The sequence below is a fragment of the Anser brachyrhynchus genome, assembly GCF_964034855.1.
Source record: "Anser brachyrhynchus genome assembly, chromosome: 2".
Lineage (NCBI taxonomy): Eukaryota > Metazoa > Chordata > Aves > Anseriformes > Anatidae > Anser > Anser brachyrhynchus.
The window spans coordinates 156,257,888-156,276,394 of record NC_137695.1 but is presented as its reverse complement, the minus strand read 5'-3'; the positions used below and the strand labels follow the sequence as shown (position 1 = coordinate 156,276,394).

At 41.6% G+C, this 18,507-nt stretch overlaps 1 protein-coding gene across 2 annotated transcripts in view; it reads left to right on the top strand.

Annotated features, from left to right (window-relative positions):
- The window catches only part of COL22A1 (collagen type XXII alpha 1 chain), a 235,502-nt gene that overhangs the window by 63,922 nt on the left and 153,073 nt on the right, over nucleotides 1-18,507 (top strand). For both annotated transcript variants that reach the window (XM_080578502.1, XM_080578501.1), the window contains one exon: nucleotides 7,367-7,441. In XM_080578502.1, the coding sequence (XP_080434628.1) occupies nucleotides 7,367-7,441 (75 nt within the window). The remainder of the gene's footprint in view (nucleotides 1-7,366; nucleotides 7,442-18,507) is intronic.

Below are 18,507 nucleotides of genomic sequence, written 5' to 3'. Positions count from 1 at the left end.
TAGCTCTTTGTACAGAAGGTTTCTCAATAGAAAACCCTGAGGGGCAGCAGGATCACAACGCTCCTAGTCAGAGATCCGTGTAACAGACATGGTGCTGAGATTTCTACAGCTCCCTCACGAGGGGAGCGGAGGGGCAGGCGCTGAGCTCTGCTCTGTGGGGACAGCGACAGGACCCGAGGGAACGGCATGGAGCTGGGACAGGGGAGGGTCAGGCTGGGTGTGAGGGAAAGGTTCTGCACCCAGAGGTGGTCGGGCACTGGGACAGGCTCCCCAGGGCAGTGGTCACAGCCCTGAGCCTGGTAGAATTCAAGAATTGTTTGGACAACGCTCTCAGACACATGGTCCAAATGATTATTTATTTATTTGTTTGTTCGTGTGTTTGTTTGTTGGGGTGGTCATTTGGGGACCCAAAAGTTGGACTCGATGGTCCTTGTGGGTCCTTTCCAGCTTGGATATTCTGTGATCTGTGACTTTAACCAAACTTTCAAAGGGGGGGAGTTGCCTTCACAAGGATGTTGGATTTAGGGTTCTCAGCAGAGGGACAACCTATTGTCCTCCTAATGTGAGCTAGTCCAGAAGTGGAAAAAGGAAATATCAGAAAGAAAATATTGCCTTGTGGTTTAAATCTGTCTCAATGCAGCTTTAAGGGAGAGTTTAGTAGATTTAATAACCCACTGCAGTGCAAAATCATTTCTCCATTTGTATGTTTGTAGACCCTAAATGAGGCTTTGTGTTGAGCAAATTCTTTACCTTTCCCCTTCCCTTTTCCTCCCCTCTTTTTCCTTTTTGCTTTCCTCTCTCTCTCTTTCCTCTTTCTCTTTCCTTCCTTCCTTCCTTCCTTGCTTCCTTTCTTTCTTTCTCTTTCTTTCTTTCTTTCTTTCTTTCTTTCTTTCTTTCTTTCTTTCTTTCTTTCTTTCTTTCTTTCTTTCTTTCTTTCTTTCTTTCTCTCTCTCTCTCTCTCTCTTCTTTCTTTCTTTCTTTCTTTCTTTTCTTTCTTTCTTTTCTTTCTCTTTTCTTTTTTCTTTTTTCTTTTTTCTTTCTTTTTTTTCTTTCTCTCTCTCTCTCTTCCTCTCTTCCTCTCTTCCTCTTTCTTTCTTTCTTTCTCTTCCTCTCTCTCTTTCTCTCTTCCTTTCTTCCTCTTTCTCTTTCTCCCTTTCTCCCTTTCTCTCTTTCTCTTTCTTTCCCTTCCTGTCTTCCTGCTTTCCTGCCTTCCTTTTCCTGCCTTCCTGCCTTCTCTCTGTCTGTCATTCTATTGCTCTTTCTCTCTGTTCTTTTCTATTTTTCCTTCATTCTCCTTTTTTTCTGTCCCTTTTCCTTGACTTTCCTTTGAGATAACAAGGAGAATTAAACTATCAGATCATTCACATTGTTCTTTCCTAAATTCTTAGCCCTGTTATTACAGTTTCACGTCAATATGTTATTAATGCTAATTTAATGCTACTGAAAGTTCCTGAGCTGACATGCTCTGCTGACATGTCTCTTACAGTGCATATGCTCTGTAAGGTGCACTGTCTGTTTTAATTTTAAAATGTTTGACAGCTTTGGGATTTTTTCATGGAGAGTAGCTTAAAGGATGATATGTAAAAGTGAGGTTTAAATCACTCATTATCGTCAAACAGATCTCAGTATAATTTGCTTAAAGAAAAGGGTGTGAGCTTCACTTTCAGGAAACTACACTCTGCTTCCTTGAACCAAGAAGCTCAGATGTACCAAGTCAGCTTGTCCAGTGATGAGCAGGACTCAGAGGAAGATATCACCATCAAAATAAGCGGGACAGAGAGCCCCATTTCTGTCAGGTTCTTAAGCATTTTTTTTTTTTTTAAATACAGCCTCACCTGTATTTAAATGTCTTAAAATAAAGTACCTAGTGCAAAAGAGATACGTAAGCTCTGTCTATATTCAGTGCAGAGAAGGACATCTCCAAAGAGTGTTGCAACCCACCTTAAACCTGATGTCCAAGACAGCTGTAGAGGGTGCTGAGATAGCTCAGAAGTTTTTCAGAGCGCAGTGTATTGCATCATTTTTTGGTGCATCAGGTGCACAGGCACTGTGAGATGTGTGAGCATCTTTTGAAAGATTTCATGAGATGTTTTCTGTAAGTGTCCCCAGTGATTGGAAATGACTGAACATCTTTTTTGAAGGATATACAATATCCATTTCTCTTTGCAATTCAATTGTCACTATGACCACAATATTTTTCCGGATATTTTATGTTGTTACTCTTTTGTACTTAAGGCACTCCTGCAGCAGGCATCCTCTGTGCTAATATGTCTCTGTTCCAGAGGACCTGGTAGGATGGAGTGAGGGAGGACAGGGATCAGGGTGGAAAAATAGAATTTTTTGTAGAGATCACCAGCAGACCTGAAGCAGGGAAAGTGGAAAACCATTGTCATTGAGTCAGCACCAAGACTTTTGTGAGGCTGATTCGGATCCTCTGTTTTCTCACTGATGAGAGGTCCACAAACAATTCTGAACAATTTGGAGTTTTCTGAAAAAAAAAAAAGAGCGAAAAAGGAAGCTAGAAAAAATCAAATGACTATCCTACATTCAGCAAGTCTGTTGACAAATCTGTCTATAGAGGAAGGAAATGATCTCCATCCATCCCAACAAAACATACTGTCATTGCTGGAAAGTGTGGACTACTAGAGCATAAAGATAGGATAAGAGAAGAAAGATACCTGGGAAAACATTTAGCTGTTGAGCGCAACGCTAATTATGGGCCTTTAAAATGATGATAATGTGTTGCTAATTCAAAAAGTTATTCAAATGTATAGTTATAGACCAGTTTGCCTGATTCAGTCACAAAGAAATAATTGACGTGGAAGCCAGTTGACATGGAAGTTGACATGGAAGCCAGTGAATAAAGTATTACGGATGAGAATTATTATGTATCCCTATTCAGGGATTATAGTTTTATGAGAAAGAGGTCATCTCTAAGAAAACTCATTTCTTTCTGCAAGGAGTTACGGTTTGGTTGATATGGTAACTACCCAGATATAATATATTTGTTCTTAGGCATTGTTACTGCCTACTGAATGACATTTGCATTAAAAAGTAACACTATACAGCGGATTAAGAACTGACTGAACTCATGTAGCAGGTATCGGTGGAAAGGCATCATTTCTAGTGCAGCTGTAAAAGGGATATATAGAAGTCCTGGTGCTATTCCAAATTTCTGCGAACCCTGTGGACATAAATATAAAATCGTTGGTGATAAAATTTGTGGATAGAGCAAGGGATTGATAGAATATTGCATAAGGCAGAGGACAAGGAAGTAATCTTAAGCAATATGTATTTAAAAGCTACTGCAAAATCATATTGCTTTGCTTCTGAAGGAAAACACCAGGGCTATAATTTTATTTTATGAAATACTTACGTGCATGGGAATCAAATTTTCTAAGGTAGCCAGAAAGGACATAATAATGACCAGTGGCTGAAAGCTCAGGTTACTTAGTTTGTCTTCTCTTTTACAGTATGCTTAAATGCTTTCAAATTAAGAGGTGTGGCTGCAGTGCAGATTTTATTACTCTATTTGCCACTCACATTGGATGCTCACTGCTGCAAACCTTCTGAGGAATTCTCCAAACACCACAAGTGTTTGCCTGAAGTTTGGCCTGGCAATAGCAGAAAGAATGGGCGTAAGCAGTCTTCTTTGGTGCTAAAAGATTCGTCTTTATCAGGGATCTGGATGAAAGGCTCCAAAAGAAGGGGACAGCTTTTGCCATCCCTTTTCTCTCAGTGCACCCCGGGATGTAGCACTGGGACCTGTTTTCCAGCTGGGACCAGTTGATATGCTTTCATTCTGGCACACTCTTCCTTTGGACACAAGGAGCTGTGCTGCTAAGTTAGGTGGTAAAGCACTAACCTCTTATATGTCTGTATGAATTATTCTGTAGCTGGAAAGTGAGCATAGCAAATATTTTCTTTCCCTTGTGGATTGTTTGTTCTTGTGCATTAGATGTGGACAGGAAGGCAGCACAAGACATTTGTAAAACAAAGGCCAAAGCGAGGCCACAGTTATTTAAGAGGTAATAAGAGATTTAAAGGACAAAGTTGTAAGAAGAGAATTGGCGTTTCTATTTCTTTGTGGCTAGGCAGTTCTGCTCCTAGCCAAGCATATGGTTTTGCTGTATAGTCCTGGTTCAAACACAGGAGCTACAACCAGGAAGATTTTGCTAGCCTGTACTTCCCTGCTAGGAAGCCGTGGTTCTTTCTAATTGAACCTAGTGGAGGGTGTCTGATGTCATTAAAGATAGGAGTGATAATTAATGTATCTATAATTTAGCAACATTAGTTCTCTGTTACACAAAGAGGTACCCTGCTGTGTTTGAGACTTGTTTTATTCTTCCCTCTGTATGTCTCCGAGGCAGCATAGGTGAATGACATTTTTGTGATTTTATTCATGCCTTCCATTTGTTTACTCTTTATTTGCAAGAATTTTGCTCATGTTGATTTCTTACTTTGCTTATTTTACTGCACAGCCATACATCTTCCAGTTCTGAGACCAGGCCTCAGAAGTACTGTTTGCTGCACTGACTCAGTACCTGTAACCAAAAGAGCATTTGTTCTTAGCAAAAGCAGAATTCAAAGCATCAATTTAATATCTGCACAGGGCTTTTGATACTTCTAAGAAAATCTTTTGTCAGTACAGCTTGGTTTTGAATTGGAGAAATGGCATAACTTTGGCTCTTGCAAGTCTTAACGGTTTCAAAGTTTTTCAGTTTTCAAAGTTTTCCTAACAGAGAAGTGTCTCGCTGTTGTGTTGGGAAGTTGTACAGGCCTCTGATGAAGAGGAAAAAACTGATCATTTCACCTGTCTAAAGCGAAGGACGTAAGCAGTCTTGAATGAAGTATCCTGGCTTTCAAACCACTAAGGAAAATGGAGCGCAAGAGATCTCTGGCTAAAATTTACATGAACTGACCCTGTGATCAGTCAATATTGGTTCCTGCTGTGGTGCTGCATCCAGCTCTGGGGTCACCAGGACAAGAAAGACCTGGATGTGTTAGGGCTGGTCCGTAGGAGTCTTTATCAGGCTTTGTAATGGTAGGATAAGATGTAATGGTTTTAAACTGGAAGAGGGTAGAGTTAGATTAGATATTAGGAAGAAGTTCTTTCCTCAGAGGGTGGTGAGGCCCTGGCACAGGCTGCCCAGAGAAGCTGTGGATGCCCCATCCCCAGAGGTGTTCAAGGCCAGGCTGGATGGGGCTTTGGGCAACCTGGGCTGGTGGGAGGTGTCCCTGCCCATGGCAGGGGGGTTGGAACTGGGTGATCTTTAAGATCCCTTCCAACCCAACCCATTCTGTGATTCTGTGTGGTGTGAAAAAATGGTGACTGCTCTGAATTTTGTCTGTACAAGCAACAGCCCTGAAGATATTCCAAAGAAAATCTGCTTGCATGATTCTTCTTGGCAAAGAGATGTAGCCACAGAATGGCTTGGGTTGGAGGGGACCTTACAGGGCATGCTGGTGTTTCTCTCAAAAACATGCTGGTAGGAATTTGACTGAAGTGCTCTACAAGTACTGACAAACTCCTTGCCTATGTGAACCATGAAACACCAGACCCTTGGCTGAGTAAAGGTACTTTTCTGCTGTGTTGATACAAAATTATCCCAATTCTAAACACCCTGGATAACATATTCTAGCAAGAACGACCGCGCTCTGGCCTCCCTTGCTGCTGCAGCAAAGGGTGGCTTGATGTGTTCAACTGCTTTTTATTGCTGTGTTGGCTTTTGGGGTTTCTGGCAATGGATTTTACAGTCTTCTTTGTTTCCATTGAGCTTAGTGTACCTCAGCTGCAGCTGATAATCTGGCCCGTAAATTCATCAGCACAATGGAACAGGAAGAATATCTGATTTCATTGCTAGGCTTAACTAAACATTGTGGAATACCAGATTTTTTTATTGAAAGTCAGGAAGCAGGAGGAGAAATACAGGTTCTGCTGTCAACATCCTCAGAAAAATCATTCTTATCTCACAATTTTGGATGTAGCTTCATGCACAGTTCAAGGTGAACCTCTTGTAGAAAGTCGTGAGAGAGCCCTGTGGGATTGTGCCCCACTGGTGAGGGCATTGCCTATGCTGGTGTCACCCTTGGCTCCTGGCTCCATGCTCTTTTGGAAGCAGCTGGCCCTTGCTGCTCCTTGACAAGCACAACAACTAAAGATACTGAAGGAATAATGTATGAAACATCAGGTGGAGGTGATACTAAACACCATATGCAGCAAGACGAGTTTTGCAACTGCAGAATATATATATATATATTATGGTGTTTGCAATTAGGCAAATGAAGGAATGGGACTTAGTTTTCCTCACCAGGCTGTGTTTAAATAAGAGAAAGGACATGAACGTGGGGCTGTGCATGCAGTGTAAAGTCAGAGGTTCATTTGTACATTCTCATTAAATCAATTCCTCGAGCTGGTTGTCCCCGTTGATTACAAGCGTGCGATTATCTCTTGATCTGGGAAAACAAAGCATAAATAAATGTTGCTTCAAAGATATGTCAGGAAAGAGGTGGATAGGTAGACAGTTCTCTGCAGAAAAGCATTTACCCACAGCTGTGATGACACTAATTGGGAGCATGAGAAATGACTGGGTATTTTCACTATCTCCTTTGAAGCCTGTGTATAGGGCTGAATGTTCTTCAAAGTTTTAGTCATACTTAATGGTGCTTTCTGCTTGAGCAAAGTGGAGAACAGACACGTAAAGAGTCATGGCCCTAGAGCAGTGTTGACAGGGGAACCACGCACAATTTGGTAAGATACCTCACAGTGGACTTTATCTTGTCTCTGACACTGGCCTCTTATGGGACCTTTTCACGACCGATGTCGGTTCATCATTCTGTGCTCCAGATTCTGCTTCCTATCTTGTTTCTGTTTTGGGTAGAGATTTATTTATTTATTTATTTATTTTTGAGTAGGAGCTGTTCTACCTGTCTGAAAAGTTTGAGCAGCACCCCAGTATTAACTGGGCCTTGAGATGGGCCTTCTCACCAAATCTGACAGTGGAATCATTTTAAACGTTCTCGAGTTTTTGTGTCTTCCATGCAGATTTATGGAGCAATGAAAGAAAGCCAAAGTAATGTCTTAGCTTTGGGGAAGGCTCTGTTGGGCTTCTTGGCTGGCCAGTCAAGAAAAAAAGTAGCTCAAAATCAGAGGTAGGGTGTTTGGTTTCTTGCCTAGCCTGTGGTTAAGGGATAGGATAGGGGAAGGGAATTTAGGGTGTGTAGAGAGAGACAAGGAACAGAATTTTTGCAGTGGGACCACATGGAAGTGGACAAATCCCAGCAAATCAGGTTTTGTTAGTTACGTATCTTACAAAATGATGTATTTACCTGTGATAATTTTGTACTGGTTCTTTTGCTTTTTCAGACGTTCTGTGTCCAAATGTCCGTGTGGAAGGAGATCGATTCAAGCATACCAATGGAGAGACTGATGAGATTCCAGGTAAAGAGACACACTTTTCTGCTGTACAGCTGGGGGTTGAGAAAATAGAATTATACGTTTCTGGTGTGATGTTCTTATCTGTTACACAGTTGAGTTGGCATTTTCTTAATCTAACACATTCAGTGATGGAGAATTATTCTAGAAACTGTAGGACTGGAAAAGAGTTATCTGACCATGGACAGAAAATTTATCATGAGCTTTTTTTTTTTTTTTTTTTTTTTTTGACATGGCAGCAAATTAAAAAGCTAGTGGAGCTTAGAGTAGTGGATAGGGGAAAGCAATAAGCCTTTTGTTTTGTTTTCTCTCTTTTTTTTTTTTTTTTTTGATCACTCAACATTTGATGAGTTTGAATGTCTATTTATTTGGTCTGTGATTATTGTGGGATGTCCACAACCAATGGCCATTACCACTGAAGATCAGGTTATATATGTGTATGTAAGAAAGAAAAAAAAAGAGAGAGAGAGAGAAAGTCACAAGAAGGACCGGCTCATCTGAAAAAATCAAGTGAAAAATTAAGAGAAAAGAAGATTTGTTAAGATCTCTGCTTTTCCATGAATTCTGATACATCCTTCCAGGCAGATGAAGGACTTAATTTGTCAGACATATGCACGGGCTGTGCTTCTTTTCTACCCACCCAAGACTGTTTGAGCTGTTGGCAGAGAAAACCTGTGCAGCAAGAATGTGCTGTGAATATCTCTGATTGACCCAAAATCTGCAGTGAGAGGCAGGAGGCTCTTCTGCAGCTTGATTATGAGTCAAAATGGTAAAGGTCTGACAGCTCTGCTACAATTTAAGAGTTTTTTCTCTGGGGGACTTGCACTGACTGCACAAAATATCAGTTCAACTGTGCTGTCTGTAGGAAGCTTATTTTGGCTGCAGTCTGGCTTCACCTAGGCCTGTGATGATGCTTAGTGGTAGCACCTTTTCTGGTTGTTAGACGCAACCCCATAGTCCCCATACACCCAATCTCAACTGCTGTCCACTTCTAGGTCTTGTGTCAACTGTGTCAGCTTATTCTGACAGTCCTTGAAGGCTGTGCAAATGGTAGGGCTATTCAACAGATAACTGTACTGATTCTGAAGGAACCTATTTGTGGCAGAAGTTGCAGCTCAAAATGAGTAGGAGGATTGTATCCCTCACACAAGATTATCTTCTACATGATGCTTTCCAGAAGGCTGGTGTTGCAAATGGCTGCCTATGTCTAGTCTGTGTTTATCAGAGTAGAATTTTAATTCATGTGCTAGTTGGTACGCTTTATGCTTTCATTTGATTTCAAAAATAAATCTGATAGGAAGTGTAAAGGACAAGCATTCCACTTCAAGTCCAATGCAAGGGTATTGAGTACAATGAGGTGTACATTTTTACATACATTCACATTTATATACGTAGATACTTATGCTCTTCTGTAAAGTTTCTGTCTTTTAACTGTAGACTAGTTCAGGTTGGAAGGAAACTATGGAAGTCATCTGGTCCAACCTTCTGCTGGAAGTGGGACCTAACTTCAAGGTCCTCTTTAAAATTAACAGGTTGTTTGGGGCCTTGTACAGTTGAGTTTTGAGTATCTTCAAAGACAGCGTTTCCATAGGTCCTCTAGACCCCTGTTGCAGTTTGGATGCTATCACATTGATTTTTTTTCCCATAATATCTAATCAGAATTTTATTTGTTGCAAGGTGTCTGTTCTCCTGGTTGGACAGATAGCACGGTGCAGGCATTTACTGGACACAGGGATCCTCTGTTCACCATAAAACATGAAGGCTCATCGTACCATGGAGTGGCTTAATAACAAGGTTACTGTAATATTTGACTAAAAACGGTCTAAGGGTCATTGTGCTGCTGGAGATGGATCAGTATATGACCAAAATGCTGACTGACTACTTATGTTCACCCTACATACACTGTGATAGTTTCAGAAGACTGCAGGCCCTTGGGTCCAATTCCAGCTGAATATCATTGCATTCTCTCAGCTAAAGTAATTGGAAAATTTCCGTTGGCTTAGACCACTGTATTTCCGTTTCCAAAATAATGCGTTGTGCTGATAGTTGCTGCTGAAGGGCTTTTTTGTGCTGCCCCAAAGAGGACTGCGCTGCAGTTTTGAGGAGCAGCCTTCCACCTGCTCCTCATGCCTGTGAGAGCATTTCAGCTCTGGAGCTTCTGCGGATTCACCACTGACAGCACAGAGGGGAAGGCAGTTCCTCTGCCAACTAGTCCTCAACTATTAAAGGCTCTGCAGTTAGTACCTGTGTCTTCCCCTCCACTTGGAAGCTTGATGATAGCCCAAATTGGTACTTGCCTGCAGGCTCCTAGCACGGCAATTCGCAGCTGCATCCTGCACAAGCTTGTTTCTAGGCTGACACAAAGTGGTGCCCCATAGGGTGGATGTTGCAGCTAACCTCATTTTAGGGTTGTATTTAGGCTGTATTAAAAGGCTTCTCACAGCAAACACCTCTTCCCTCTCTCAGGCAGGGATAAGATGACAGAACTGGAGGTAAGAGGGGGAAAAGTCTTTCTGGGTATTTTTTTTCTCATCTTTTTATTGGGTGAAATGCAGCAGCAGATGTCACAGGCAATTGTTTCACAAAGAACATCACCAATGCCAGCCCTTTCCCATATACCATATCTATGTACACATAATAACACGACCAGCAACCTTTAAGTGTGTGATTGCAGTTATCTGAATGTGATTTGAGTCACTCTGGATTAGCAAAAGTAAACGTAAATGCTAGATGATAGATAAACTATGAAAGGACAAACTGTGAGATGAAGGGAGTCAGCGGTGTGACTGAGCTGTGGAAGATGTGTGGGATTTTGTTAGGGCTGAGGCTGAGGGTAGGGGTACAGCTGAGAGCATGGCCCATGCACAGCCAAGTGAATAACTACATGAAAAAGGATGCTATGAGCTGGAAGAGAACCAGCAGACTAAACTGATATTTCCCCTTCAAAAGACTGGTGCTTTTTTTCTTTAGACAAACAGAACTAAGCTAATCTCATCTATCTGAACTTCAGCAAGCGTTTGGCAGAGTACTGTATTGAAAGTAATTGCTAAAATTAAAAAGGATAGATATTAATAAAAGATGTAAAATGAGACAGAAACTGGCTAGCAGGGAAGTAATGATGGAGTTTCTAGGAAAGGGAATAACAAGCCCGAGGGCAGACAGTGATGGACCTCCTCAGGTCCACTTTTAGGTCTAGTCTTCTCTGTGAATATCCACAATATAAATTAGTATCAAGCTATCATGCAGGAGGAACTGGTTTGCCTCAAAAGCTCGGGATTTTTTCCAACTAAGTTGGGACAATTTGTTCAAAGGACATGTTATGGGACTTAGGGATCAGGACCAGGAATCTGTGCCATAAACCCATACTTTTTGGTGGCGTCTTAGCAGATGCTTGTAAGCCACAGTGCTGTACGGCTGGAGAAAAAGGCAACGGTCATTATCGGATAGGGTAAAGTAGGTCTTGTAGAGATAGGGAAGAATTCACGTGTATGGACAGAATTTTGGTTGTAGCTCATCTAGAAAAGCGTGCTTGGACTTCTTTGGTCAGGAAAGAGAGGTTTGGTCTCGAGGAGCTAACATTGTGTTCAGGAGCCAGAGAGCCTATTTTCAACGGGAGATTGCAAAAGTGCAGCGTGCAGGCGGAAGGGGGAGATATGATTGCCTTCCACAAATAGATCAGGGGAATAGCTGGAGGGAGATAGGGGAATCACTCAAGCTAAAGGACAAAGAGTATCATAAAAAATGGGTATCCGCTGTTTAAGAAATACATTCAGGTAAGACATTAGAAGAAGGCTTCAGACTGTCAGAGATATGAAGGCCTGGAACCAGCTGTGAAGTAATAGTAATGGAGACAAATAAACAGCAATAGACAGGGCTACTTCTCATAGCAGAGGGCTGTACGCTGACCCTCTGGTATCACAGCATTTAAATGAAAAATCACGAGCTGTAGCATCCAGTGAGGGTTGCCACGGTGAAATATGATTGCATGAGGTAAGGATATATAGGCAGCTTTACTGTACTACTGATACAAATTTTGGCAGTGACGTGAAGCAGCATCCGCTGAGCAGTTCATAACACGTAAATTCTGAATATAAATGTTTCTGCATGCATTAGGAATCACACTGGGAATTCTGAAAGAAAGAGAGAAATCTGGTTAGGGTACCAGGATAAACACTGTTTCTCTTCCAGGAAGTCTGATATTTTAAAGCAACGCTTAATGATACTTAAAATGAATTTCTTTCAGCATCCTTGTGGGTACCATGAGTTTTTTTGTTTTGTTTTGTTTTGTTTTGTTTTATCAAGAAGGGAAAAGAAAACAGAAGAGAGTTTAACTCATCTGCCCTGAAATATTCAAAATTAAAACCACAGTTGTAATGCTTAATCTCTCTTATATTTCTATATTGTTATTTTGGTCCCATCACCATTTAACAAGGGATCATAGCCTACTACGAATGATGACCAGGCAGGAAAACACAATGACAACATTTTGCACCCTGAAGATGTACCCCTTGTCTAGTTTTATGAACCGTTATATTGCATTGAAACAACACATGAATTATCAAGCTATTGAAAAATGAATTATGCTTCTTGAGGTTTTAAAACTTCACATTTGATTTATTTGTCTATTAAACTAGACCTGCAGGACATGGGATTTAGTTGCGGAAATCTGCACGATCCCTAGATGTAAAAATGAGCTGAGCTCTGGTCTTCAACATTGTCCACCAGAGGAGATAATGCTACTCAGCAGATGATGGTTCCTATTTTCAGAGTGAATCTGCCACAGATGTAAAGAACGACTTGCACAGATTTTTATAAATTGCAAAGAAAAATTAACCCTGGGAAGGTATGCTTCCAACCACTGCATAAAATTATGCATCATGTACAAGCCACACTGGATGGTGTTAATGGGGCAAGGAGGAAACATCAAAGCCTCTGTCTCCTAAGTAGTCACAAAGGCCATGGTATGAAGGACAGCAGAAATTGCATTATGGGTTGTAATACAGATTGACCTCAGCAGTCTCACTCTCTTCCCCATCTCTGAAACCTTCGTGTGCAGATGAGGAAAATGCCAGCATATTTATGATCTCTGTGTTTTTCTGTAGCTCTATAAAAGACATTTGGGCATTCTACTACAGAGACACCGGCTGTAAAACTAGTAGCCTACAATTATAGACTGTAATGGCTGTGTTTAACTGTCAGCATGTCTCCAGTGTCCTGTGGTTTGCCGTACAGGGCCTGCATTCCAGAGATGCCAGTGACTAACCAGCTAATTACAATATTCTTGGGACTATTTATATTTTTTATATTAAAACATGTGGTAGCAGGAGAGAACTGGAGCATCCGGGCTGTTGAACCTGCAGAAGGAGCACGTTAGATCCATGTCCCTCAGGGGGCAAAAGTGCACTTGTCACAGCGTGATGGGCGTTTTGCCCTCCCTTTGCACTTGGTACACTGCATCATCCGTCTCCAAGTCTCCTTGAGAATCCCCTGAGAGGTAAGCGGTGAATCCAGGAATAGCTGCAGAGCTCTGTAGTGGATCACTGGCTTCAGACAGTAGATGCACACAGTTTTGCAGCAAACTTGAAGCTGGCTATTCATGTAGACACCAGCCACTCAATCCACAGTGGTGTAACCATATGTACAAGACTGGATATAGCTATGAAAGATGAGGGAGAAGGACGGAGCTTTCCTGTGCCATGGTGCAGTCACTTTGCTGTCACATTTTTCAGTGACCACCCGTTAGGCGATGATAGAGGGGAGGAGGCCAAGAGTTTCTTCCCTCCTTCCCCCCCAGCTTTTCCTAAGAAGTCCCCATATATAATTCGGTAAAGTGTGATCAGCACTGCCTTAAGTGCTAATGATCATCCCCAGAGGTCTTCAAGAAGTGTGTAGATTTAGAACTCAGTAGCATGATATAGTGGTGGACTTTAGTACTCGGTTAAAGGTTGGACCAGATGATCTTAGAGGCCTTTTCCAACCTGAAGGCTTCTATGATCTCCATTCTAGAAGAGTCTGGAGAGGTGGATTTGAAGCCTGGCTCCTGAGACAAATGTATCTGGCTATAGCTGCTGTGTGTCCACGAGAAGCAAGCAGGAAAAGTAGTAGTTGATGTGTTGTCCAAGATTCAGTATCGTGTGAGCTGGAGAAACTGGATGGGCTTGTGTGGGTTGAATTTGTCTTCTAGGCTGGTAGGTGGGATACCTGTGGAGGTATTATTAGGAAGTCACTTTCAGCTTTGCTTTCCAGGAGGCTATAGACTGTAAAATAGCTAATCTCAACAATATAGCCTGTTTGTCACACTTAAAAGAACTTTGAAGGTTTACAGAAGTCACCAAATGACTCACCACTGTTCAAGGGCATTTTAGTACCCAGTAACTCCAAGACAAACAGCTCAAGTAAGCAAATGATTACCAATAAGTCATCCATGAGCTGTAACTGCAGCCACTACAGTCCTATGGGCCAGCTCTAACCTGTGTGTTAGGTGTACACCATGGCATGGCCAGTGTCCAGATCCCCCAGTTATCCAGAATGGGGACTTGCGGTGGTTTCACTTGGGCTTATGAAAAAAAGCATCCTGCAGATTATATATCATCACACTGCCCCCAACAGAGCTGGGTTCAGGAATTTCTTGAATTAAAACCCCATGTTTTAAACTTTTTTTTTTTTTTTTTCCTAATATGTTCACAGTTGTAGCTATTACCCAACATCATGGATCTCAGTGGACTTTTCATACTGTGACCTGAGCAGTGCTAGGCATTGGATCCGTACTGGAGCAGGTAGCCCAGCTTAGCTGCTCAAAGACATCATAAATAAATGGAGAACAAATGCTGAAATTACTTTAGGATTTGCTACTGCAGGAAGAAAACTGGAATATTTGGTAATAGCTGAGCAGTCCCCATGAAAGATTTTCTCTGGTCTGAATCCCAGCAGTAACAAATTTTGACTTCTGCATTCACATTAAATACTTACATGGGTTAACCATGCACAGAAATAAGCACATGAAATATTCAGATACCTGCATATTTTAAAAATACCTGTCCCCAAAGTTTGTTGTGTTTTTCTTGTTATTGTTGTTTTTAAACTAGTAGCATTTGCTTTCTTCCAGAAGTTAAACAAGCCAGGACTTTTTCTTACTGCAGTGTATTTGAGGTTGATAAAAGAGAAATAAATTCAATTTCTGCCTCTTCATAGCCCAAGAAGCAACCAATCCTTTGGCTATAAAAAGATTAATAGTTTGGAGAATGGTGAGGTACCTGCCAGATATTTCTCGGCCCAGATAGTTTTGATTAATCCTACTTCAGAAAAAGATTGCTGCAAAAGAAGGGACTGGAAAAAGCATCTCCTAGATTTGTCACTGCAAGTGTTTTGGCCGTTGTGCACAGAAGGTGGGAAGAAGGTGTATATACAATTTCAAGAACCTCCTCCTAATGCTTGGAGATAAATCAGCCTGTCTGATGCAAAAGGTCTCCAACAACTGCTGTGGTCGGTTTTGGGATTACCTACAGGTCTAATCTGTTTGGTACTGATCATCTGGCACAAAGCAACCAGCACAGTCTCTTAGAGAGCAATCCCCAGCTGCAGTCATATTAGGCCTTGCTCATAGCACCTAAAACTAACATGAGTACTTTTACTTTCATGAATAATCTGTTGATGAGGTTTTCATATAGCTCGGACAGCAGAACTGCGAGGAGAATCTAGCAGGTTATACCCTAATAAAATGTTTTTGCTCAGGTGCTTTTTCACAGCCTGAAGACACTGGTAGTCTTTTGGACAAGCAAACAGCAGGAATTGTTGCTGATAATGCTGAGTTCATCAGTCCTGCCAGTCTCAAGCACTTTTCTGCTGTTGCTCATCTCAGCTACATGCAAAGAGTCCTCCTGGGTCCACTGTGCTGCCAGCAAAACCTTTATTCAAAGGAGTGTGGAGTCCTCCCCTCCCTGGTGCTAACCCAGGTGGTTACCCTGTGGTTAGTCCATTTTATGGATTTCCAGAGGACCACAGGGCACCTCAGCTCCCGAGGAACTCAAAGGAGGGCTTCAAAATAGAGGAACTAATTAAAATCAGAACTTAATACAAATAGTCCTGGTAAGTTCAGCTGGTGCAAGCCTATCTGGCATACAAGGACATCAAAGGAATAATGAACCCCTGTTTAATCTTGTAAATCACTGGAGCAGGAAAGGAGCTGAAAGAGGGCCCATGGCAGTAAGCCAGATGTCCATCACAGAGAAAATGGAGAATGACTTCTACACAGAAAAGCCTTCAGCAACGAGGCAAAGAGTTCAGTGTCAAGACCAGCTTTCAGTGTCGTTCAGTATGCCACTTGCCGCTGTCCGAAAACAGAGGCAAACAGATAAGAGAGGATGAGTGGGCTGGTGTAGATAAACAGAACAGTGCATGGAATAAAGTGGCGTGTTATTAACATGGGATCAGGTGCTGAAATGTGCTGCCTTAAAGACAGCTGCTGTAGACACGTATTTATTTCCTGATCTTACAACAGGCTGCGGGTTAGATTCTACCAGGTGTGTCTTTCTGTATCTGTGTATTCACCTGCTTGCTTATGACTTTGACCTCTTTCTTTCTCTCTCTAGTACTGCCTCTGTGGTCTCATTTTCTTATTCATTTTAGGACCCTCTTATCTTTCCTGAAGTGCTATCTTTCCCTTCCTGTGTAAGGGTATGAAACGATTGTTTCTGATCCCTGTTTTTTTGAGTAAAGCTTTAGGCTGATGTTTGCAAAAAAGAGTAGCCCAGTAGTTCAGCCTGGTGACCGCGTGCTCACCTGCCTCACTGCTTCCCCATGCTTGCTCCTTTTTGAAGTATAACTATGTGATATCCCTCAAGCAACGTTCCTGCTTCTGGTAATCCCAGATGTGGACTGAAGCTCAAGCTGAGGTTGAGTTCATTTTGGCATCTGCACGGGACTGTTGTGGCTTGCTGTTTTTCTGGGCAAAAGCAAAAAGTAGAAATTGTCTCTCCCAGTGTCGTGATGCATAGAAAGCAAACCATGATCGGTAAACCAGCAGCCTGAGTGGTGGCAATATGTATCAGGGTATGTCTGCTTTATTATGGTTATAAAACTGAGACCATCTAGGATATCCTCTAAGACACCTTCTGGAGTATCACCTGGAAGGTACTCAGCTTGCTGAAATAACTTCTTCATGCTGTAAGAACTGTTCCTTCTGCTTCAACAGTGCCTCATTAGAAGCTTAAGCTCTTACCTGCTCTTCCCAATGAGGCCGTATTAAAATTCCAGTGGATCTCATGGGAAGACAGTCAGATCATCATGAAGTGCTGCTTAAATCTCAACAGTAGCATCTGTGGAAACAAAGGGCAATTGGTTAATAGCAAGAACTTCTTTAAAACACTCTTGAGGCCCTTTTATCTATAGGCTTTGGAGAATTGTATAGTTCCAAAATTCCCTTACGATCTGCTTTTAAATGTAGCAAATTAATTTTAAGGACTTGTACAACCTGTTTGCCCACTACAGTGCTTCATGCAGGGTTTGTGGGCAGCGAGTGAACCTCGCTGGTTTACTCCTCCTCAGGTGCAGTCCTTAATGCTCTGGGAATAAGTCAGGTAACAGCTGCTGGATGCTGCTTTTGAATCAAACTGTTGAGCTGGGAATGCTGGATGTGGGATGAAATATCTGTGCAGAACGTAAGATACTGCTTTCTCTGGTTTTGCTGGAGAGGTAAACTATAGGGGAATAAAACAGGGAAAGAAGATAGAATTCTTATCCATTGTAAGTCTTTGGAAATCACTTACTTGTTGACAGCCAGAAAGGTTTTCCAAGAAAAGACCTGAGGGTAATGGTGAATAAAAATTGGACATCAGCCAGCAACATGTGCTTTCAGCCCAGACAGCCAACCATATCCTGGGCTGCATCAAGAGCAACATGGCCAGCAGGTCAAGGGAGGTGATTCTAGCCAACTCAAACCATTGCATGATTCGGTAATAACAACAGTGCACAACATCACCCCTCCTAAATACTACTTCTTATTGCCTAGTGATTAGGGCACTGTTAGGGATACGGGTAATTTTAAAGTAGTGGAAGAGCTTTGGAGATGGAGAATTCAGTTATCTCTAAAAAATATCCCTAATTATCTAAGGTTCTGTCAGCTCTTGCCAGAATTTCCTTTCCTGTGATGGAAGGTATGTCAGGAACAGCAGAAATGTTGTAGCAGATGATGACTACTATAACAATAACAGCAACACGTGTTTAGTAAAGCGGTAGGTTTCCCCTTCAGTGTTTGGACACTTCTGTTTTAGCCCTGGACTGAGACACATCTTCACTGTCCTGAAAGAACTGTTTTCAGCCTAGAAAACAGTAGAAGAAAATACAGTAGAAGAGAAATGATAATGCACATCTACATTCTAACTTCAAGTAGCTAATTGCCAGACACAATTGGCTAAATGCATCATTGAACTTCAGAAGCTAGCTTAACTTTTAAAATTTTCTTTTTCTTTTTCTTTTTCTTTTTCTTTTTCTTTTTCTTTTTCTTTTTCTTTTTCTTTTTCTTTTTCTTTTTCTTTTTCTTTTTCTTTTTCTTTTTCTTTTTCTTTTTCTTTTTCTTTTTCTTTTTCTTTTTCTTTTTCTTTTTCTTTTTCTTTTTCTTTTTCTTTTTCTTTTTCTTTTTCTTTTTCTTTTTCTTTTTCTTTTTCTTTTTCTTTTTCTTTTTCTTTTTCTTTTTCTTTTTTTTTCTTTTTCTTTTTCCCTTTCCCTTTCCCTTTCCCTTTCCCTTTCCCTTTCCCTTTCCCTTTCCCTTTCCCTTTCCCTTTCCCTTTCCCTTTCCCTTTCCCTTTCCCTTTCTTCCTCTTCCTTTCCCTTTCTTCCTCTTCCTCTTCCTCTTCCTCTTCCTCTTCCTCTTCCTCTTCCTCTTCCTCTTCCTCTTCCTCTTCCTCTTCCTCTTCCTCTTCCTCTTCCTCTTCCTCTTCCTCTTCCTCTTCCTCTTCCTCTTCCTCTTCCTCTTCCTCTTCCTCTTCCTCTTCCTCTTCCTCTTCCCCTTCCTCTTCCCCTTCCCCTTCCCCTTCCCCTTCCCCTTCCCCTTCCCCTTCCCCTTCCCCTTCCCCTTC